Genomic DNA, 23,112 nt, shown 5'->3' with positions numbered 1-23,112 from the left:
AAATAAGTAAATATTTAAATGTAATAGTAAGGGAAAACATGACAAATAGAAGTAAGGAAGTTGTCCTACCTTGTTTTAGAATGATTTTGTCTGCATGGGTACCACATCCACTTAATTTTAGGCTGAGGAATACCATACACGGTGCATGTCAGCACTTGCTTGCTGCCCAGTAAATACAGATTGGGATCAGGGAATGATGACACGGCATTTTCATATATCTGGGGTTTCACTGCAAAGGACAAAAATTGGAAAGCAATTAAAACCAGCTTATCTCCAATGTATTACATGATCATGAAAATACTATATTCCTGCAGGATGAGTAATACGAAAAATCCCCCAGAAAACAAAGAAAAACAGCAAACTTAAGTCAAGTCAGATGAGTGATTAGTAACACATTTAAGTCATCAGGAACAAGTATGTGACCATGGAAGACAGAAACCCTTCTAATTAAAACCAGCGTCCGTTTTCTGATTCCAAGATGGGTCTGTCACCCTCCATATGGGGCTTGGATTTGGGTTCATGAAAGTCAGTAAGAAAATCCTCGATGACCTTAAATGTGCAAGATAAAAGAATATCTAGTTCAAGATTCGGGAAAAGAGTGGGAACATGCTGTATACTTACCATTTACTGTAAGAGTGACTGTAAGGTTCTTAGACAAATTCCACTGCCGTATGCTCAACATTATAGTGTAGTTTCCAGCATCTTCCTCAGCAACATCCTTGATGATTAATGAATAGTCTTTAACCATGTATCGGGCACACTTTTCAGCTGCGAGCAGCCCATCTTTTAACCTGTTTAAAAGAATTCCAGAAATCAAAATTTAGAAAAAATAGTGTTGCTTAAACTGCCTGCATTATTTCATTTCACAACATTTCTCAATCTTTGGGCAAGGACTGAATTTACAGCCTGAGATTCTGTTTACCAGAGGCTCATCCTTCCCTTACAAATAAGATTGGTATTCTCCAAACTGTTTTATAAATATCATTATTCTATGTATAAAATTGATAAGGATCTGACAGGGCTCTATAGTATTTGAGAGCTGCTGAAAATTGCAGCTCTATCTCTGAAGATCCCAGTTTTCCATGCTTGTGCCGCCATTTAGTCTAGAAGACAACCATTTTGGCTAAGGGTCCTTCAGAAAAAAAGGTTGCATCATCCAGCACTGACCATTTCTCTATGACCTCAGAATACATCCTGGGACAAAGTATTACAGTAGCCTAAGCACAGCTGTGATTTTAGGAAGAGGAAGAGTAAGTAGATTAGATAAGCACTAAAGAATCAGATATCCTGCTATCAAGCGAATGTTTTTAAAGATAACAGAAAATCAGCATAGAAAATACTAACTCTTGCTCACACACAGATTCCTGAAGAAGCACAACTCTTTTCTTCGAAGTCTAAAATACAGTGTAAACCACATTTCGGTAGGTTGCATGATATATGAAGGTTGACATGATGTTAGTAGAAGAGTGCAACAGAGTTTCACTATGATGACGGACTTGATTAAAATCCGTTTTAGTAAGTATTTACAGAAAACCTACTGTCAGTAAAAGAGGACTAAAAATTTGGTCTAAGGATTATGGACTTAGGCATTTCATTGCATCTGTGTTTTATAGAACCACAGAATGATTGAGGCTGAAAGAGCCTCTGGAGGTTGTCTAGTCCAACCTACTGTTCAAAGCAAGGTCAGACGGTGGCCCAAGACCATTTTCAGTCTGGTTTTAAGTATCTCCAAGGGTGGAGACTCCACAGCATCTCTGGACTACTTGTTCCAGTGTTTGGCCAACCTCACTGTAATAAATAAATAGATAAATAAAAATTCTTGTTTAAATTGGCTTTATTTTTTCATATTTCAGAAGTTCTGGATCTATATGTGTAGTCCACAAGCCCAACCATTAAAGAAACTGAAAATACTGTATAAATAGCTAGCATCAGCTCTACTTTTGCCGCTTAATTTTTCATGTGGATCTATAAACGTAAGGGTTTTGTAAAACAAAAAGTTTGGAGCAAAAGTAATTCCTGGCTGTGAGTAACATGAACTCTCGCTGTTCATGTGTGTACAGTTTGTTTTCTTAATCAGTCTTGTCATAAACCCTTTGTTAAAGTGCAATGAATTGAGGCAGGGCTACTGGTGTTTAGAATTATTTAAAAAAAACAAAACAACAACAACAACAAAAAAACCCTCAGCACTTGAGATCATGAATAGATAACATTGTTTCATATAAAAGTGGTTTGGATTAATACAAAAAACTGTTCAAAAGATTTCTTAGTACGGTATATTTGAGCCAAAGTGAATGCTCCAGTCACTAAAGTAGATGCACAACCTGCATTTCACCATATAATAAACCCAACTTCCATTGTTTTTTCTATTACTGCATGTCTGTGTGACTCAATTCAGTTACTTATTTTAATGAAAATCATCTTTTCTTTCTCCTACTCTCTGGAAAGGAAATTCAGGTCTCATATCTAGGTCTGAATAAAGTTAGATGCAACACTTCAGTCAAGCTTGGTAGAGATATTAAGCTGTAGGGTGTCCACTGATTTCAGTAGGAGACATACCTAATATATTTGAGGATGTGAGCTTTAAACTTTCCAGATCTCCTTTTTCACACTTGCAAAATGGAGATAATGTTCTCATAAATTGTTAAAACCCAGGACAACCCTAAAACTTCCAGCAAAACTCCACAACTGTGTTGTATCCAGTTTGTTGCCATTTCAAGGGGTCATATTTGAATATTTTACCAAGACAGTATTTTTGATTTAGGAAAAGGTCCAGTATGCATATGTGCAAGCAATTGTTGTCCTACCATATGACCTCTGGAGAAGGAAATGCCTTCACTTTCATTGACAAACGATAAGACTTTCTTCCAGCTACAGCCTCCAGTGCAGTTTTTCTTCGGCGTTTCAAATTAATGAACACTTTATCTTAAACAAAATAAAAAGAGTCCATTTTATTACTGATTTTCAGCCTGCAAAAAAAATTTTTCTACTAAAGAGAACAGGAATCCAAATAAAAATAATCTTTAATAGTTTTGATGTTCCCACATGGCAACAGCAAGAAAAAAGCCTAACATCCTAGAGAGGAATACCACAAACATAAAAGAAACTGAGATAGAGTTTCCAGGCCATGAATCCGCCTGGAGAAGATATATTCTAGCCAAATTCACATTGTGCTTCAGTCAAAAGACACAAAAGATAAGGTGGTTTGTGGTACAGGGGAAGCTGAACTAGATGGTCATATGACCCTTCCACTCCTAAAGGCCAAGAATCAATAAATGTCCCAAAAGAACATATTCTGCCTGAGATGATTTAAGGGACCTTCAGAGAAACAGCAAAGGAAAAGGCAGAAACTTTCTTTATCACTGGTAAACAGCTGTTTCATCAAACAAACAAATCTTTATCACTTCATTGGAACAATCTCAACCTGCTGGAATTTGTTCTTTTCCAGTTGTACTGCCCATATTTCAAACTCTTGATGGGTTTTACCAGAGGCAATAAAACACAATACATTAGAAAAATCTTATTCTTTTTCCCTGCCCCCCTCAAACTGCCCTTGAGAAAATAAGAACATTCAAAACATGAAAAACTATTTGAGTGTCGTTTTCATAATACCTACGGTGCAATGTTTACCCACATTAGAGACTGCATAAGGATGTTGAATATCTATTAAAAAACTGCAATATTTAATCACATTTGCCACATACATTGTAAACAACATGCACAAGACAAATCAGTAGTTAAATTACACAAGTCAAGTTATAAATATACAACCCTGATGCTGCAAACCCTTTTCTTTCTAACATGGGTATCCCATAGATGGGGTTGCTCATGTGAAAAAGAGCTTACAGGCTACCTTTAACAGTTCCAGCTTCTCTGACTTTAAAACTTACTTTCTGACAGCTTCAGCTTACTGTTCAAGAGTACAAGTGAATATCATGATTCATCCTATGCTCCCAGTGACTTAGTCCAGAGCGTAAATAGAGAAAATGGACTGAAATACTCTCTAAGAATACCAACACAGGGTGTTCAGCCCACAATTTGAGATGAGAGAGAAAAGCTAGACCACTGAAAACATGGAACTAATCAATATTCTGACCATAAGTCATCTGTCATAGAGGACATCCACCAACTGCTTGGTCTTTAATACCAATAATGCTCCAAAGATCCTGGGTAGTCCGAATTGTAACAGGATGCCACAAAGAAGGGAGTCCCAATGCAAAAAAGTCCCAATTCACATAAATTTGAAATGACACCAGAAATTTCTAGATTTCACTGAAGTTCCTGGCAGATCATAGGGAACTCATTTAAGGCTCCCACTGTAAAACCATATTAATGAGTTGCAGTATCTAGTGCTTGTTTCATTTTTTTAAATGGCCTAACAGCCACCTGCTCCATGCAAAGCTAGAGTATCTATTTCTTCTTCATTTTTTATATAAATCAGTGAATAAGTACCGTAGAAAAGGAAGTGGAATTCTTCTATTTAAATTCATCTTGAGTGCTTTTTTCCCCCAAATTGTAGTTTAACAGATTGCTTCCTCCAGAACTGTCTGAGGACAGGGTCATCATAGTATTTAGCAGTGATCAAACTTAGCATTAATAGGTGTACTGCCAACAATACAAAACAATGCTGGAAGTAAAGGCGCAGATTCTCTCTGGTTGCAGTCCTTTTTCTGGCCACAATGAACGTGCTATAAATTCACTTCCACTTTATGTCAAGATGTAAAGCTATCATATGGCTGAACTTGGTACATGAGCATTCAGTATTCTACAAATTTGCACCACTTCTTACCATAAACAATGACTGTTGTGTTAACAGCTTTGATTGATGGCCCGCTCTTCACGTGGCAGGTATACTGGCCTTTATCAATATCACGCACTTTGTCAACAACAAGGATGCTGTAAAAAATATTGGCTTCTGTATTCTTCTGGTCAATGCGCTGTGTTACAGAACCTCTCCTTCTTGCCTATAAAAATGAAAATGAACAAGAGTGAGCTTAAACAGACTACTTTTTGTTAAGATTTTTATTTTACTATACTGCCAGCATGCATAAATTTAAAAAAATCCAATTCCTCTGTACAGCACAGACGTGAAAAAATGCCTAACATTCCCAGAGGATCAACAATAAAAATTGTAAGTAACATCATATGGGAAGTCATTCTTATCTTCACCAAAATTTTAACAGCATCCAAATTAGTTTTTTCCAGATGAAAATCATTCCTTCTATATGGCCTGCCACACCAAGACACCTGCTCCTCATTGCGCCTTGTCCAGCATCGCTCATAAAAATCCTGGAAGCCACAACGTGAAGAGCAGCACATAGTTTGGTGCCTGGATTCAGTGCCATAGACAGCAGACATATAGAAGAAGAGGGCATTAACACAAGAAAGGGAGGATTCTGGAAATACTATAGACAGAAAAAGGACTAGATTTGGCAAGGGAATAACAGGGTGGAACTGAAGATAATATAATGTGAGTCTGAGGAGTTATTTCCTGCAACTCCCCCTCAGCCTTTGGCCTCAAAGTTTATTTAACCCAGGACATTGTTGGTGTCTCTCAAACACTGAGCACCCTTCAGTTACCATCCAAATAAAAGCAAAGCAGAATTTCACAAGTGTGGTGCCCAACTAGGGGTAAGGAAGCAATGAGCAATATGATGTATTTGAAGCATTGCTTGTTGCTAAGTTGTTTATTTCCAAGGAGAAAAAGTGCCAGAGAAAAAAATCCAGAGAAAATGGCAAAAAACAATTGCATTAATCTTCCCTATATAATGTAATCATAATTTTGGTTTGTGATTAGGCACAATGAGTGACATAATAAATGATCTTGACTTGAATCACCAGCATAAATCAAACTGACATGAAAGAAATGGGAGTTGTAAACCTTAAACTAATGTCAAATTTCTTATCAGTTTTACACTGACTCCCTGGCAGTTACTCTGTATGTGACAAGTATTTACGAGGATGCTCCCAATGTGGGGGGAGGAGAAGCACATTCAAGATCATTCCTGTAAGTTGTCAAAACAAGAGGATTGTTCATGTGACACTTAACAAATGAGATTTTGGCTAGCTAAATCAAAATATCTTTTCTAAACATGCTCGAGTCGGGTGCCTGACTGTCTGCCAGTCTTTGAAATGAATGTGTCAAGAAAGACAGCCTTGCTGAAAACTTTTTTGTCCCTGATCAGGACTTGGTGACAAATTTCTGTCATCTCACCAGGTTGAAAAGAAGCTCCCAGGGATGAAACAATTCTAGCGTTTACTCATGATTATGCAATATAACCAGAGTACGTTGTGTAAACATTTTTACTTATCCAATTGTGCACCAGAAAGAAAAAAGGAAACCTTAAGAGACATGTCAGCAAGGGTCAAAATGATGGAATGTGAACCATGGCAAGCATTTCGAGGCAAAATTCCTCCTGGGATATTAGATGCAGTGTGGTCTGTGGGAAACCCCTGTTTTCTTCATTTCAACCACAGCACTCACCTCTCCAGGATAAGTCCACGTCATCTGCACTCTGGTGTTCCAGGCTGCAGTGACAGTGCAGTTAATTGCTAGGCTGTCTCCCTTCAGCAACTTGACAAGACGCGGGGTGCTTAACTGAACATCAAAAATTGTGTTGGCTGCACATGATGAAGAGAAAGAAAAGTGAATAATGTCACCAGGGCAGAGTGCTTTTGGAAAAACAGGGAACGTGTGGAGAGCACTACTTACTTTCTCGGTGCGTTAGGTATTTTGTGCTGTACTTGTGTCCACCGATGGTTGTCTCACAGCTCAGGAGCCCTATGAATTTATAAGTTGCCTTAGGTATTCTGAAGCCTTTCATGCTGTCCCAGATTATTGTCTTGCCATCAGGAATTAGGGTTTCTCCTGGAATCTGGAAGTGTCAAACACGCATCATAAAAACAACTCATCCTCATGCCACTCTCTAATCAAAGCAGCCTAATAAAAAGGAATGTGAAAAAAACACCCCAAAAATGCCAATCAAACTAGAAAGGATGACATCTAATTATGCAAATTTTTCAGGACACATTTTCAGCACAAAATAGAGGAAAAAACTGGGTGAAAAATGTGAATGTTTTATTTGTTTCCAAGATTTCATTATTTATAACAGGATGTAATTTATGACATAATAGATTGACACTATCATCAGCTTCAGCACTTGGACTGCTATTCTGTTGGCTCCTGGTTGGCAGCTAAAGTGCTTGTCTTGGTGAACCTTTGTAATTAAGTATCCTGGTTTCACCACTGAGACACAAATACACATTTTTCACTAGAGGTGACAAATGGGCTTAATTTGCTGTCATTTTGTGGCTTTAACAAATTCCTGCCAGAATTCAATCTGATGCTTCTCACATTCATGTTGTCTAAAGGACTGGACTACTTCAAAAAACCCCAAACAGTCGAGGACATAAATGGCTGTTCCAAAGCTGGCAGGTCACAGAGTATGTGTCTCTAAGTCATATAACATGATGAGCAAATTTTAAAGCCAGAAAGCTTCCTTGGGCACTTTTATTGAGAACTTTTGATCATACTTAATGAGGTACATTGACTATTGACAAGTCATATTGACAAGTGATATTGACTAGAGATTTTGAAACAACACCTTGAAACACTAGATACATCACATTTCTACAGGAAAAGTATTCATCACATTTTAAAAATATAGCACTTATAAGACCTTGAAAAGTTGAGGAGCCAACAACTAGTGTAAAGCCAGCAGTGTTATTAGAAGACCTGAAATGTAATACAGACTAAAATATCACCATGTGGGATCAAGCACTCACTTTGTCAGTGTTACAAATCAGATTTTACATTAAGTTCCTTGGAGTTTTAAGCCCCATAAGGTATCAAAAAAAAAAAAACCAACCCTGAAAATGCAAAGCATGACATAGACATTGAAGGTCAGACAAGACCTCTTGCTTCCACATTGTGCTTTTTATTATGTCTTATTGATGGAATAAATACCACCATTTGGGTAACACAGATATCAGCCATGAATACAAAGCCTGGATGTGAGCCTACATTTATAAAGCCTACTTTTGTGGTAAAAATAACATGTTTTTAAAGATGTCATAGAGCAGAGTTTGGGTGAATTAATGCCCTAAGCACAGACCTGTGGGTCAACTAAGCACCTTGCAGCCCATCACCTCTCACTGCGCACCCAGTCTCACTAAGTCTCCTTCACCTCTTTCTTCTCTTTTATTTGAATAGAGGACTTATGTGTTGGCCAGCCCTCTCCTTGTTATGGCCAAAGCCAAAATGAATGGCTGCCAGATGCTGGGAGAAGCATGGCTGCCCAGGACCTTCCTGCATGGTACAGATTCTCTCCAAAACAGGACACCCTTGATGCTGCCTCCTCAGTGCGTGCAGAAAGCTACACTTGAGATCACCTCCACTCATCTCATGCCACTTCCTCCAACAGAAATGCATGATGAATCAGATGAGCAATAATTACGGAGCACAAAATGTTGTGGTAGAATTCCTTATCTTTACAACAGCTGATAAGATGCTATAATAAGCATGCAAATCACAGGGGAAGGGTGTGTTACACACAAGTAAAGCCTATTACATTACAGCTTGCTGGCTACCATATCTTGGAATCTAAGAGCTCTGTTACCATTCCTGTTCTAAGTAAAACAAATATTCAAGCTTTGGTTTAAGTAGATCACAGTTACGCTTTCAAGGCTTCAACTAGATTTATCATTTTGCTGCTTTGGTGGAAACCAAAGATTTCTGAGTGTATTCCTCCACAGCTTTTTTTACTTCCTGGCAATATAGAATGCAGCACCTAATGACTCTAATGCTGGGGTTTTCTTTCCAGCTCCAGAAGACTGCATTATGGAGACACCAACTTCTTCCTTTATCACTGAATGGAAAACAGAATAGATTTTCCCCTTTTTCCAGAAGTACTAAGCCTGCAGCTGTGAAATTCATTTAACGCACCTCTTAATTGCTTTGTGAGCAAAAACTTGCTGGAATCTTCGTATATGGGTGTCACAGGTGATAAATAAAGATATGATGTAGTGCACTGTAGCTTGCATGCTTCAGGAAATTCTGGGATTAATTAGGATACACATTTATTTTTCCTGGAATGCAAAACACGTAAGCAACTAATCCTTTCTTTCAAGACTTAGCTCCACTTCCTCTTTCTCCTTCTCAGAGTATTATATCTGGTATTGAAAGTGTAAAAATGTGCCTCACACCACAACCCCAAGCTGACGGCAAGTTGATATAAAAAAAGATAGCAGATATGTCCCAATCTCCTCCAAATAAGCAGAAAAAAAAAAGATTTTATATTGCTTAATAAGAGAAGAACCTGTCAGGATTTTTCTCAGGAATTTAATGTGTGGAGATTTCAGATGCAACACTACACTGCCTTAATAAGTTCCCACTTTACTACATTCCACCCTATGGAAAGCAAAACCTCATTTGCTTCTGATTCTATAGCCACAGGATCTTGTGCACCATCCATGCCTGGTACACTTCTTGTAGCAGAACCCTGTGTGTGTGTGCGTGCATACACATACGGTAACATCCTAGGTCAGATTACTTTCTTTTCTCTGTATCTTGCTTTCTTTCATGTGATTTAGCAGATGGAAGCCGAAAGGCCAAATCAGTATCTATATTACCAAAACAGCACTGGATAGAATTTGTAAACTCCAGGTCAAGTTAAAACACAGGATCAAATCTGTGGCTGCTGTAAAATTCTGCAGTCAAAGAGGAATCAAAGACGTGTATTGATTTAGATAAGCATCTTATGGTGATATTATTTGGCAATTGCATGTTATTCTATAAAAAGACAAATTTCTTTTCCTTGTAACAATGGTGAATACTTATACCACTGTGTACAGAACTCCCTTTATTTAGAAACAAAACATCACTGATTGATAGCTCCACTTGCTTTTTAAACCAAACTAAAGAACTTCAGGAAAAAGAAGCATCATTCTCTGTCTTGATACCAGGTACTTTACTACATATATATAGGTCAGTTACCTGTCCATGTAACTCTCAAGGCACCTAGGAAAGAAAGGGTTTCTCCTAAACATGAAAGAGGTCTAGTTTTTCTAAAACTGGCCCCACAAAAACTCTGCAGAAGTTTCCCTGCAAAGAGAAGCAATCCCTTGTCTGATAAGTGCATTCATATGTAAAAGGAAGCAGCAAAGCCACTGGTGAGAGTGAGGTAGGGTAAAGGCTTGCAGAGATCCTTGTACAGCCCCAGCAAGTCTCTAGGGACTGCACTTACTGCCTGTTCCATAGGACAGAAGAGGAAAGGGGAGGAAGGGCAGGGGAAGAGGTGGGAGGAAATCTCTTCTCCTAACAAGAAATTCCTTCCTGGGCTTCAGAAACCTTTGTTAGTAAAGATTTACTAAAATGGTATGAAAAGCTTAAGTTTCTTCAGAAAATTCGCATCCAGTGAAAGAGATTTGATGAAGCTCTTCTGTGAGATATGATGCAAAGCCTCCAGAGTTGAAATACTAAATGTTTCTAAACACACTGACACCCAGAAACCTTGTATAAGAAATACTAAATTGTTGAAATATTTCAAAAGCATTAAAATAGTTCTAAACAAGCAAACAAATAAAGCATCATCCACAATAACACTTTCAGAGCATGCTTGGATTGAAGTACCTTTTTTAAACTAACAGCAATGTTTGGAGCTGTAGCTCTGCATGGAATGATCATTTCTCTTCCCACAGTCATGTGTATTATTTTAGGAATATCACTGTGCATTTCTACAAATGGACTGCTTGTGTCTGCAAGAGAAGAAAAAGAAAAGGTTAATATCTGAACTTTTTAGGCAGTGTATGGAAATCGTAATGGTGCATACAGCTTTGAGAGAACAGACTAACCCTGTCCATAATGAAAAGTAGACAAAGCCCTCAAATCAATCTTCTGTTTACTTTTGTGTAAACAAGTTCAGCAAAATATAACTAAATATTTGAAAATATGTTTATTCGTCAGTATCAATAGGAGCACTTTGGCATCTCCTTTAAAATCCAGGATAGTTAAGGTACAGTTTTCCCATTACAGCGTCATCTCTACTGCCAAGATACATGTTTCGTATTTCAGGACATTTCTATCTTGTTATCACCAGGAAAAGTAATTATATGGGAAGTGAACTGAAATTGACTTATCAGAAAACCCCTACACAGTACACGTTCCTGCTCTCTGTAAAGATATTGATGGGAAAAACTCAAGTGAATTCACCAGGAGAAAGAATCTACTGTGAATATGTAGTCATATTTTCAACTCTGAGAATACAGACTAGCAAGAGTTAATTATTATCCTTCTTCCCACTACCAAAATACCTGTATGTCTCTTTTTTAAATGACAAGGTAAATGAAAATGCCAGGAAAACATTAATTCCTTTCGACTCAATAACTAAAGCTTGGCAGAGTAATTTACTGTCCCTTGAACAATCTCTTTAACAAAGGGCATTGTCATAAATAGCTTGCGCTGGGAACAGGGAACATTGCTGCTGCTATTGTTTGAACCACTTAACAAAGAGGGGCTCAAGCCACAGGCTCTAGCTCCAAATCTTCTTTGCAGGTGTTCAGATCTGAAGGTTTGGGTTGACTCACATTGCAGATAGACCAGCTCAAAATTCATGTCAGATTGGGGTTTAACTCTTAAAAAAGTGAAACATTCAGATCTTAATTGTGTGTTTATCTACAGCTCCAATGTTTTTTCAGGCAAATCCTATTATTCCCAGTCAGTCAAGAATCTTACAAAAAACAATGGAAATCTTTCTTGGACAAGAAATGAGTAAAGCTAGCAAGACCTGATCCTTTATGAAACCTCAAATTGCAATACTTTATTCAAGTGTTCTGGTCCCAGACTTCTGCATGTTGACCTATGTTCACTCAAGTAGTTCTTCAAATACATTACTTCTGCTTCTCTTTCAAAAGTATTATCTGTACTTCCCAGTGTCGTAAAATTGTTCTGCCCCTAGGATCTTCTTTTCTTGTTTTATGCAATAATATTTTTAAGACAACAAACAGGAGGAAAAGCAAATTCTACTCTGATTTATACTGGGGAGAATCCTAAGGTGGGGCATCTCAAATGTACCCCATGACACGGAAGAAGTTTTCATAAAGAGGTTTAATGAAATTGTTATGCAAACTTTCTGAAATGAAAGCCACAATGCTTTATTTAATAATAATAATAAGTGTTAAATGTCCACCAAAATCGCAAAAGGAACTTATGAGTAATAGAGAATGCGTATGTAATAAAAAAAACCCTAAGGACTTGTTAGGCTGACTTTTCCTCTGCAGTACGTTTCAAGGAAAGACCAAGAATGAACCTGTTTGTAGGACGGTGAAAAGAACCTTTTTTGTTTCAGGGGCTGCAGCCACAGAAGAGGTCACCTGCCTCTTATCACCAGACAAAACGATTTACTACTCCCCAAAGACTCATTTGTCTTTGTCACAAAATCAAGAGCTCCTGCCCAAAACCAGCAAGCTTTGCAAAGTAGTTTCCTGTATCATAATCTCTAGATCATTACAAGTGTGAGGAAGAGCTGTTCTGGGGACTACCGGTGCTGTCTGCAGACACAGTGTCACCACTGACTGATGCCAATATCAAGGCAGTGGGGGCTGTGCAGTTCAGATTTCACAGAATTCCTGCCCATATGAAGGCAGGGACAGGAAACAAGCACAAAACATCAAGCTTGGCATTCTTTTCCTTCTTCTACAATGGAAATGCATGTTTGCACCTGGAAAAGTCAATGAAGTGCTCTATAAAAGTCAACCAAACACCCCAGCTGCTCTTGGTAGGCTTTAAAGCTCAGTCACAGACTTTCTTGGTACACTCCCTGCAGAGGTACGCCAAGGCGTCTCCATGCCCCCGCTATTCGCGTGCAGAGCTCCCATTGACATCACTGGGGACTTCCGCCATGGGCCGGAGGGCAATTGGTGGCCCCGAGTGCTCCAAATGTCTTCCTGCTTTTGATGAAAAGAAATACGCATTATGTTTCCTAGCACAGTTTTGTTTTCATAATGAGTGTGGAGGCTTTTCCTATTCCCTTTGATTTTATTCTCCTTCCGTCTTAATGGCCATAATGGGATACTCTCAGTGCCTCAAGACCAGAATCTGGTACAGGCTCTACCAGCCTGGATGAGGTAAAGGTGAACCCACAGCAGCATGATGGCAGGTTATTCCATGTTGGCAGGGTATGCCAACAACATGGAACCCTTCTTTCCCTCAAGTAATAGCACTCCCGGATTCTTTTTAATTCTTTCCCTCCCGTCATAGCCCTAGCTATTGCCAGTGTTTTTGCTACATTTCCTTTCAACTCCTTCCTGAGGGAAAGTAAACGCCATCCTTCCCTGAATAGCCAGTTGGCAGTCCATCTGGGATGACCTAACCTCCTGCCAGAGGTCTTCTGGGCCAGCTTCATTCACTTTTACATTCAGAAATCTCTAGACATAAAAGGAACATCATGGATTGACCTATCTTGAAGACCACATCCAAGTTACACATTTAGGTCCATTAAACTTGGAATGGAAGATCTAAGAGGGTCGACCTTGGTTTTTGAGTTTTTGTTGTTGTTTTTTTTTTTAATCTCTTTAGAGCTGCCTGCAAGAATAGCAAAATGAAAGATGGACAGCCAGAATATTTACATATGCCAAAGGTTACTCTAGAAGTCCGCTTGCTGTATTTTTAAATTCTGCCTGGAATTACTGGCTGTGCGCTAGTTTGACTGTGTTCCTTACAATATCTCTCAGTTACAATAAACATGAAACCACAAAGAGCATTTATGAAATCACAAAACCCATGAAGGTCATTTGCTATATTGTTAAAGAACATAAATAGCAGCTTTTTATTAAGTTGGTTGGCAGCCAGATACAAACTTGGTAAGAGACTTAACACAAGCAATATTATGTCTGGTATCAGTAACCTGTCTAGGCTATTTATGGGGTTTGCACAAACAACTAAATTAGCCAACACTGAAATGGCAAATTCTGGAAAGATGGAGAGGTTCTTTGTTTCCACAAGCTTCAGCTACTGTTCTGGAGTTTGTTTTATTTTTAATAATCTGAGCTATATAAGACAGTACTTACGCATACATTTGCAAGAATAAAAGTCTCTGCAGGAAAATCACAGCTTCTTGAAATCTCTGAAAGCTTGTCTTCTGAAGTTCTTCCAGAATACCTACTTACATTTGGCTCATCATTAAGATCTTTTTCAAGCTGAAAGAGCCAAATCAGTTTCCTCACATTCACATTACACCCTTTTCCCTCATGCATGCGGAGAGAGGACCAGTCTTTGCTGAAGTACAGACATGCAAACTTCATTAAAGTTAATGGGCCAATTGCCAAATTCCCCTTTCCATTGTAGGGATTCACCCTAAGTATCTTTATTTATCCCTGCTAAATTAGTAAGTCTATTCAGAATGAATTCAAGGAGAACCTTACAAACCTAAGTGGCTCTCATTTCACTTGCATATTGAAAATATAGACATTTCTCACTAGGATGGGTGGCCAAACTGGTAGTGTTGTCACTGGGGAAAAAGAAGGAATTCTGCCATGGGTTCATCTGATCTGTTTTAGACATCCGTTTTATGATGAGATGAATCATGCCCTAAGAAACACACCTATTCAACCTGCTCACGTGTAGGTGTCTATGTTCCTTAAGAACAAAAGAAAAAATAATCTCATTTTGTGTGTCTGGAAGCACAACACTTAACCGCAAGAAAAGCTTTTCCACTCTTGCCTCTTCTTAGCCTGTAAAATAATACTCTTCAAATTCTTCCTAAACCTTGAAGGAAGACTTGAGATAAAAAATTAATGATCACAGAAGTCCAGGAAAAAGAACAGTACAAAGGAGGGGAATACTTCATATCTGGAGCACATTCAGACACAAAGCATTGCTAGCCTAACTGTACAGTGACTTTTAGTCAGGGTTTGTTTATTTTCTTTTGGGGCTAGTTATACTACGCTATCATCAGTGTAAGTCCATAACACATAAAAAACACAGTTAAAACTCTTAAGAAAAAATATTCTTACCCACATTACCCAGAAAATCCACACTACAGCAATTTCTATGTTCAGAAAGTGATCTCTGGAAAGGCTAATGGACATTAGGAACACTTTTTCAGATGTATCCCTCCCTTATGATGCTTCATCTCAGAAATGTATTTCTGTTTCAGTAGGAGCCATAAGCCTTGGCAAGGAAGGACCTCAGAGGGCTTAGTGCATGGCCTTTGATGCTGCCAAGGCATCCACACATGTTCCACTCAACACAGTGTACTATGATGCAAAGTTGATGTACACACAATGACAGAAACATGGCAATTATAAGTGATTGACGTCAGCAAGTCCGAGAGGGGTCTGTTTTGTAACAGGAACCTCATTAGACACTAAAAATGTGTCCACATACTTGATACAGCTGTAGCATAGTTTAATTTCAACTAGTTTCCTTTTCATAACAGAAGCACTATCATATTATTGACTCTGACAGTGCAAGCAGAAACCGTACTGCTCATATGCTAAAACTGTGCCAAAAGCAAAGACAGAAAAAAGGCACAGGGGAGGAAGAGTTTCCCAGGCTTTGGTAGGTTCTTCTATCAGTACATTATTTCTGAATAAGAAGGAAAAAGAAGAAGAAATTCTCCCTTTCTGTCAGCTTTCAGGGTGTTTTTCTTACTGCTTATTTCACCTGTTGAATATTTTGACTTGGACATATTTGATCTTAAAAGACCTTTTTGGGGAACTCCATGGATGCCCTCCTTGTTCTGCAATATAGTACCTTTAGGGTTACAGGAGTCAAACCATTCAAGCTAAATCTTAAATCCATGTCAGTTCTGGGGCTGGATCCAGCTATCTGTCAACATGTGGACCTCCCAAGGAGATGCCATATATTCAGCACTTGCAGAATACAACCCTAAAGTTTGAAAATGCACTCAAAACCGCAGACGTTTTGGCACGTGAAAGACACACATTTTGAACCCTTCACTAGCACTAAAGCCCTTCGTTTTGGACTGTCCAACCCGAGACACATCTCAAGCCAAATATCCCAAACCAGTGGATGTGTTCGATGTTCTAGGCATTAGTGAGTACAAATACTCTTAGAACTAGCACCTTTTATTCTCCAGCTTTGATTGGCGTCACCTGACTTATATCATCTCAAAGAAAGACATCTCTTCTAAGCTTGTTCTCCAGATACCTTGTAAAGTCAGTGATGAGACATAGGTATCAGAAGGTTCTTTCTTGTTCCTCTGTTAAGTACAGACAGAGAATAGACAACTGACTCAACCTAGAGGTCTGATTTTAAAACAGAATATTTTGAATGGTGTTTGATTGAAGCACCAGTACGTCTCATTTTGCAAGGAAAAGCATGCAGCCAGAAGACGTGCTCAGCGGGAGCGTGAGGAAAGACGAGGAGAGGGAGAACACTGACTAATAAATGGGATAATACCCTAAAGCCAAGTAAACCTCATCTAGCAAAGAATTCTGTTGCAGCAGAATTAAGGCATTACTATTGTATATTAATAGCTGACAGCTGTCTTCATCACAGGAAGTAACGACACAACACTTTGATTTGAATCAAAGTTTGTTTAAATTCTTGCAAAAATTGAACCTTGATATATCAATTTAATTGAATTTATATGCTTTTCCTCTGTCATATAATGGGAACAATTGATCAAAGGCAAGAGACAATGAGAGCTGCACTTTTTTTGAAGAAAGTGAATAAGCTCCAGAAACTGGAAAAGAGTATCTTGAAGATACCAGTACAAAGCCAGACAGAAAGAAAAGCCTTTAGCACTGTCCTCAGGGAAATCTGAATAGGTTTCAAAACAGTCTGTTGATAATTTGGTGTTTCTTAAATGTCTTTATTTCATAAATACCTCTTTTCAAGCAGAAAATTCCCCATGCCTCACTCTAAGGTATGCAATGAGTGTTCATTACAATCTTTCCATTTTACTACTAGGCTGCAGTTGCGTAGCTGAATAAAGATCTGAGTAGCTTTGGGTCTGAGACAGTGGAGAAATTGGCAAAGAAGCTCTTCTTCATTTCATATTTTTCCCATGGCTCGTGGTGGAAATCAGGCCATCAGTTTTCTTAGAGCAAAGCCCAAGGCTCCTAAGAGAATTCATTTCCCTTGCTTGTTGTGTCAATTCCTGAACTGCGTGTGGTCAAGAGTTGCAGCACACACTGTACACTGACTCCCCTGTGCAACTCAGTAGTGACCTCTCCAGCTGAAAGAAGGGTGGTGTCAGGACTAGCTCCTGCAAGAGAAGTCACTAGCATGCCTTCTTCTTGATCACCCAAACACAGGAATTCAGAAGTGCTTCAAGTCATCCAGGGGCACATGGGACCTGCAGTTTCTTCATCATCTGGCACCTTGAGTTTTTTTTCTTATAGAAGCTCATCTTCTGCCATAGCATACATTCATTACTGAACTAAAGGCCTTACTGGGTTTATTGTTTTGTTGTTGTTGGGGTTTTTTGGGGGAGAGGGCTGTTGGGGTTTATTTAATTAATTATTTGTTTTAATGCAGTTCATTTTCAGTATCACTCTAATTACGGAAATGAATAACATTTTTAAAACAAGAAGTGATGGCTTCCTGTACAAACAATATCAACTTTCGTGATTCGGATTCTGTGTTTGTAAATAGCAACTAGCATGCTAAGACATGGGAAACAGGCACCTTGGTGATCCACATGGAGCTAATATGGGAAATAGACTGACACAACGTCCTGCCACAGGAAACAATACAAAACTAGTAGGGATCCAATTTTACAAATGTTTATTTCCTAAGCACCCACAAATTCACTTAAAATACAACTAAACTCAGGAAAGGTAGTCTCCACAGAGGATTTTGTTACCCCCTTTTCACTCCCGCTTATGCCAGATAATTGAATTTCATGCATGTTCACAGAAACAATGACCTATATTAAGAGATTCCTTGAGTATTTTCTTTCCTAATGCTACACTGACAGTGATCAGAAAGGGTGACTTTTGGTACTCAATATCTTGTTTCTTTTCAACTTACTCAACAATTCTTCCCGCAAATGTAGAATTTTTGAGGACTAATATATCTTTCTCCACCTTAGGGCAGAGTGACAATTTCAACAGGCATTGAATGAGCTGTTTCCTTACAGCCTCCCTTGTTACCAGTAGTTTGCCCTAACTCTCATATGGGCTTAGTAGGACAGAGTCAACACTTAAGTGTTAAAAAATTGATTTTCAATCAAAAGGATTGTCAAATTCAGAAAATTAAGATGCCAAAGAGGTCTAAGCTTGGTACAGGTTTGTCCTTTAAACATTTTACAGGTTTTTTGGCAAGTAAAGTAGGAGGAGAAACATAATCTAATCCTATCTTCAATACTGACATCAACATTCAATGACTGAATGTCCTTGAAAAAAAGTCAACAAACCAAGACACTTAGGCAGTCTTTCTTAGCTGTTTTGGGAAGAGGGGGGAGATTTGTCATAAAACTATTTGTCTGATGATATGTTTCTCTTCCATCACCATGTGATGAGGCAGTTAATCTTGGTTCACATACTTCTAACTGAGGAACTCTTTCACATGCAAGCAAGTTATGCTACATACAACTCAGGAAAGCAGTGAAGAGTTAGAAAGACTAGTTGTAGCTTCCATTTCTAAAAAATCAGGATATAGAAAAACTAACACTTCAAGTAGGAAAGAGACCAAGAGAACATAAAGAAATCTCTTTATATCGTAAAGTGGGTTTAACAGAGCAGTTAGGTTTTCAGTCAGAGTCACAACCATCCTTGCTCTTCTCATGTGGTGAATGGAAAGGATTGTGGGTAGATCTCAGCTAGAGATGACATCTAAGGTGGGAGGTTCAAGAGAATCCTATGACAGGAAACTTGCAAAAGTCATCCAAGAAAATTATTAAGTTTTCCTAGGCAGCAGGAAATGTTGGTCGCCAAATGATTAACTTAATTTGGTTATGCTTCCATGGATGCATGTGTAGTTGGATACCCATAGAATGAATTGTATGGAAATAGTTGGGTGAGAAAAACACTCTGCAGTATATTTCAGATGAAAGAAAGCAGGATGAACAGCATGAATTTTTCAGTAATTCTCAATAAAACACAATAATGGGGGGATCTTATTTTCTATCATTGTAATAAAAGGCCCGCTTTATTCTGCTTTTTCACAGCGCCAGTCCCACTTTGTGTCAAAAAATTAAAACAAAGGCTAATTCACTCCGATGTGAATTCATTAGAAGCAGCAGACACATAATTCGGAAAAATTCCAGTTGCACATTCTTTGTAATATGGGCTAAGTCTTTGAATCTGCTATCTTACATTAATCTATTAATTTTATTATGTAAAAATCAAGAAAAACTAAAATATAAAATTAAATTAAACCCCTAAAATATTTATAATTTCTTCTTTTATTACTGTGTCTATTGAGTTCAACTGTTCTGAGAAGTATCTGATTAATAACCTGGAAAAAAAACAAGATCAGAAAGTAATTTCTGTAACATCCTAACTGACCTAATTCCAGCATTTTCCATACATTGCACAATGCTTGTTTGCTGAACACAATTCTGTGTTTAGTTTGATTTCATTTATTCTGTATTTTTACAACCTGTGTAATATGGACTACGGAGTACATTTTTGAATGTGACTTAACACACAAATAGTAATTTTCTACAGCATGAGATAATTCAGTGATCTAGATAGACATCTTTGGCATCCTTCAGCTGCCTAGAAATCTATAATCTTACACAGATAGGTTAAAGTGGACATTGTACCAGATACCTGGGTTTTATCAGTCATCATCTGATTCTGTAAGATATGATTTCTCTAGTACCCATTTCACAGATTCACTTCTAGTCTACCTCCATGTGGAGTTCTATTTACTCTTGCAGACTGGGTGAATTGGGTCTTTTTCTTCATTTTTTCCCTAACAGATAAAACACTAACATTTGTATTTGCAAGCTCTGAGAAAGCAGATTTTATACATTGATTGGTAAATCACCGCACATTTTGCAAGGCTGAAAATATCATTCAAAACCCTGTATTTAACCACAGCTGAACTGCCTTATTTATCCATTTTGCTGTATTGAAGTGCAAATACCAAGAAGTGTTAAAAAACAATCTTACCGTTAATAAATACATAGACTGTAGATTCCTTCTTCTTTTTTGCTGGACTTGTTGGGTATTTGCAGCTATAGTTTCCAGTGTCACTTGCTTGAGTTCTGCTCAAGGTCAGACTGCTGCAGGACTGCTTTCCATTCCTTCCACAGGCATATTTAATTACTTTCAGTCTTTTGCTATCCTTACTTAGAGTTTCAGGCAAAGACCATGAATGAACCATTTCCCCCCTGCAAATACAGATAAGGAAGCAGAAACAATTATGTTGGGCTGCAATTATATAGCTCCAGTTCCCAAGCTTTCTTTTTTATTATATTAGGCTATTTCTGGGGTTCTCTTTTATCTTGTTTTCCAAAAACAACAACAGAAAAAACAAAGAACTATCAAACAATTGCCATTGAAGTTCACTCCCCACCTTTCCCCACAACATAAGTTTTCTTTTTTTTCTAATTTCAGTTACAAAAAAAAAGTAAAATAAAGTGTCAGGTGTATGAACTCCCAGCCAAATTATCAGAATCCAACTCAGCTGGTTACCTGCAGGTGAGATTTAAAGACTGTCCTGCTTGAACAACGTGCTGTGTGCCATTTATACTCAGCTCAGGAACTTTTAATTTTGATCCTGAACTAGATCCTAGAAAAACAAAGAAAAAACAAACAAACATTAATAATGACAAATCATCCCATTCCCAGTCCACTCACATTTATGATGTTACACTGGAAGGGAAAAGCAAAGAAAATGGGGTGTCCCCTCGCTGCACATACTCTCTTCCTGCTGTCCTGAGTCAGGACTCACATAATCCTCCACAAGAATTACTCAGGAAAGAAAGTAGGAATGAAAGCTATGCAAGTTTCAGTCAGCAACTTTGCTCTCAAATTGTTCACTGCGCAGACCATGAAGAAAGTTCAGGACCTTGCAGTTACACATCTAACCAGGGAAGCGTGCCCTCAAGCACCGCTGGCTGCATTTCCTTAGGAAACACCACCATGACAGCCCCCCTTCAATGGGAAGGGCAAAAGTCGTTCACTTCCATAGCAGGAGACACGTATTCACCTCTAAGATACTGAACTCTCACTCAAACAACTTGTTGGAAAGCTGGAACTGCTCTGGAAGAAATGAAAGGGGATTAAAGATCTTCCCTTCCTGACTGAAGGTCCCAGCACTGTTACCTATGGTCCCTCACTAGCTCCAGGCTTCCTACCAGTGAAGTGGTGTCAAAAGGTAACTGGACAGCTTTACAATAGGTTTTGAGAACAAGATGAAGCACCTTCCAGACCAGATTTGCTGTTTGTTGAGAAAGCAAGCATGCCAACATGGCCCCAGCTGTGGCCAGAACATTCTGGTATGCATGAAACCCTGGGTGTCAGTAACACATGAGGTTGCTTAGGACACTTGAAAACATCCAGGCAGGCTTCTCACAGGTCATGTGAAGGTAATTTTTAGGGAGTCCATGAAAAAACCCTGTGGGCAGAAGACTAGAGGAACACTGGACCTTCTCTCTCATCAAGCCAGCAAGTGCTGGAAAGGTATAATGTTTAATCTTTGCCCCATAATAGGCTATGGCCACAAAAGCTTTCACGGCAAGCAGTCAGAATTGCCTTCCTTGGGGAAAAAACAGTCCTTGATCCATCCCGTTGCCCTCGCACTGACAGCAAAGTGTTCCAGAAGCGAGAAACATAACAAGAAAATATTTTGAAACAGTTCAAGTCGAAAACCAGTTTAAGTCTAAATCTGGAACTGAGTGCAATTCGTAAAGATTTCAGTGCTGTGAGAGAGGAGCAGAGGGCACCCTGAATCAGTTTACTCCAAGAGTTCTGCTGTCAATATACAAGAAAAGCAGCATCATGTAAACAAGGGTAATGCAGGTTTTCCACTAGAACTCAGTCAAGTAGTTTCAGTTTACCTATGTTAAGCTTTTTCAAGAGGTCCCTACTGCAGCTAGATATGAACAGCCATACACACCAAACATAGTAGCAATGCACGAATGTTATTTGGCTGCTATGTATCATCCACTGGAAAGGCTTCCCTCTTTGCTGACTATAGAAGGAGTTTTTGCACACTAGCTCCAGCCAAGATTGGCAACTGAATTTTAGCTGCATAAACCCTCCAAAGTCAATGGCTGCTCCAAATTCAGCAGCTTTCACCCAGCAGCAGATGTAGCCTCAGATTAGAGGCTGAATAGCAAAACTTTGTTCCGAGATGTGGACTTGAACTCCTTCAGCCTGAGAAAGGCCTAGAAGCCAAGTCTCCACTTTTGGAGAGAGATGCTCAAAGCACAAGTATTTTGTACAAAAGGTAAAGAGGTAGTGCCCCCATCTACTGGTTTGGGGGTTGTCTGGCTTTTTTTTGAGGAGCCAGCTATGCTCCACTTGTCAGTATTTCCTGCTGATTTCCTGTAACATCAGTGGAGACAAGAGGTCTAAATCAACTTCTGGGACTCCCTAGCACTATCCATGAAAAGAAGCAAATAGCCAATTAGGTCTGCAAATCTGTCTGTTAGAGGTGTTCAGAGACCTGTTTCTCTTCCTTAGCAATATAGGAAATGTACACTGTAGGGGTTAACTAACTTTTAACTAACCTTTGGCATCTAAGTTAGTTCATTTATCTGCATTTTTCTTTTTAGCTCTGAATAATTTATTTAAGCTGTGGCTCCAGTAGTTTTCCTGTATATACTATCATCCATTCCTATTCAAAACAAGATTTAAAGGGTACACTTAAGCATAGACTTAAACTAAATTATAGCTCACTTGAACAGGCTTCAAGCAAGGGCATAACAAGCTTTCAGAATAAAGAGGTCCTCTGAACTGCAGCACAAATATTACCAGAAATTTGAATGATGATGCTGTACAAATACACAGACTACTTCTCTGATTTGTCTGGACAATCACACTTCTAACTAGAAATGAATATATTCTGCCAACTGCTAAAATGCGACAAAAAAAATATGCAGCAAATCTTTGAAGAAACAATTTGTTACATGATATATTGCAAACATACATTTTTCTCACCTACTATTTATGGATCTCAACTCTGAAATG

The 23,112-nt window shown here is 38.6% G+C and overlaps 1 protein-coding gene across 2 annotated transcripts in view; it reads right to left on the bottom strand.

The window, feature by feature from the left end:
- FLT1 (fms related receptor tyrosine kinase 1) overlaps nucleotides 1-23,112 on the bottom strand; it is a 115,918-nt gene that overhangs the window by 79,303 nt on the left and 13,503 nt on the right. For both annotated transcript variants that reach the window (XM_030477809.1, XM_030477810.1), the window contains exons 2-10: nucleotides 20,611-20,707; nucleotides 20,086-20,306; nucleotides 10,628-10,752; nucleotides 6,710-6,872; nucleotides 6,482-6,618; nucleotides 4,787-4,961; nucleotides 2,805-2,922; nucleotides 622-791; nucleotides 70-229 (exon numbers count right to left, since the gene is read on the bottom strand). In XM_030477809.1, coding sequence (XP_030333669.1) covers nucleotides 70-229; nucleotides 622-791; nucleotides 2,805-2,922; nucleotides 4,787-4,961; nucleotides 6,482-6,618; nucleotides 6,710-6,872; nucleotides 10,628-10,752; nucleotides 20,086-20,306; nucleotides 20,611-20,707 — 1,366 coding nt within the window. The remainder of the gene's footprint in view (nucleotides 1-69; nucleotides 230-621; nucleotides 792-2,804; nucleotides 2,923-4,786; nucleotides 4,962-6,481; nucleotides 6,619-6,709; nucleotides 6,873-10,627; nucleotides 10,753-20,085; nucleotides 20,307-20,610; nucleotides 20,708-23,112) is intronic.

This window comes from Strigops habroptila, chromosome 2 (genome assembly GCF_004027225.2).
Source record: "Strigops habroptila isolate Jane chromosome 2, bStrHab1.2.pri, whole genome shotgun sequence".
Classification (NCBI taxonomy): domain Eukaryota; kingdom Metazoa; phylum Chordata; class Aves; order Psittaciformes; family Psittacidae; genus Strigops; species Strigops habroptila.
Note: the sequence above shows the minus strand (reverse complement) of the source record. Positions and strands in the feature narration are given on the sequence as shown.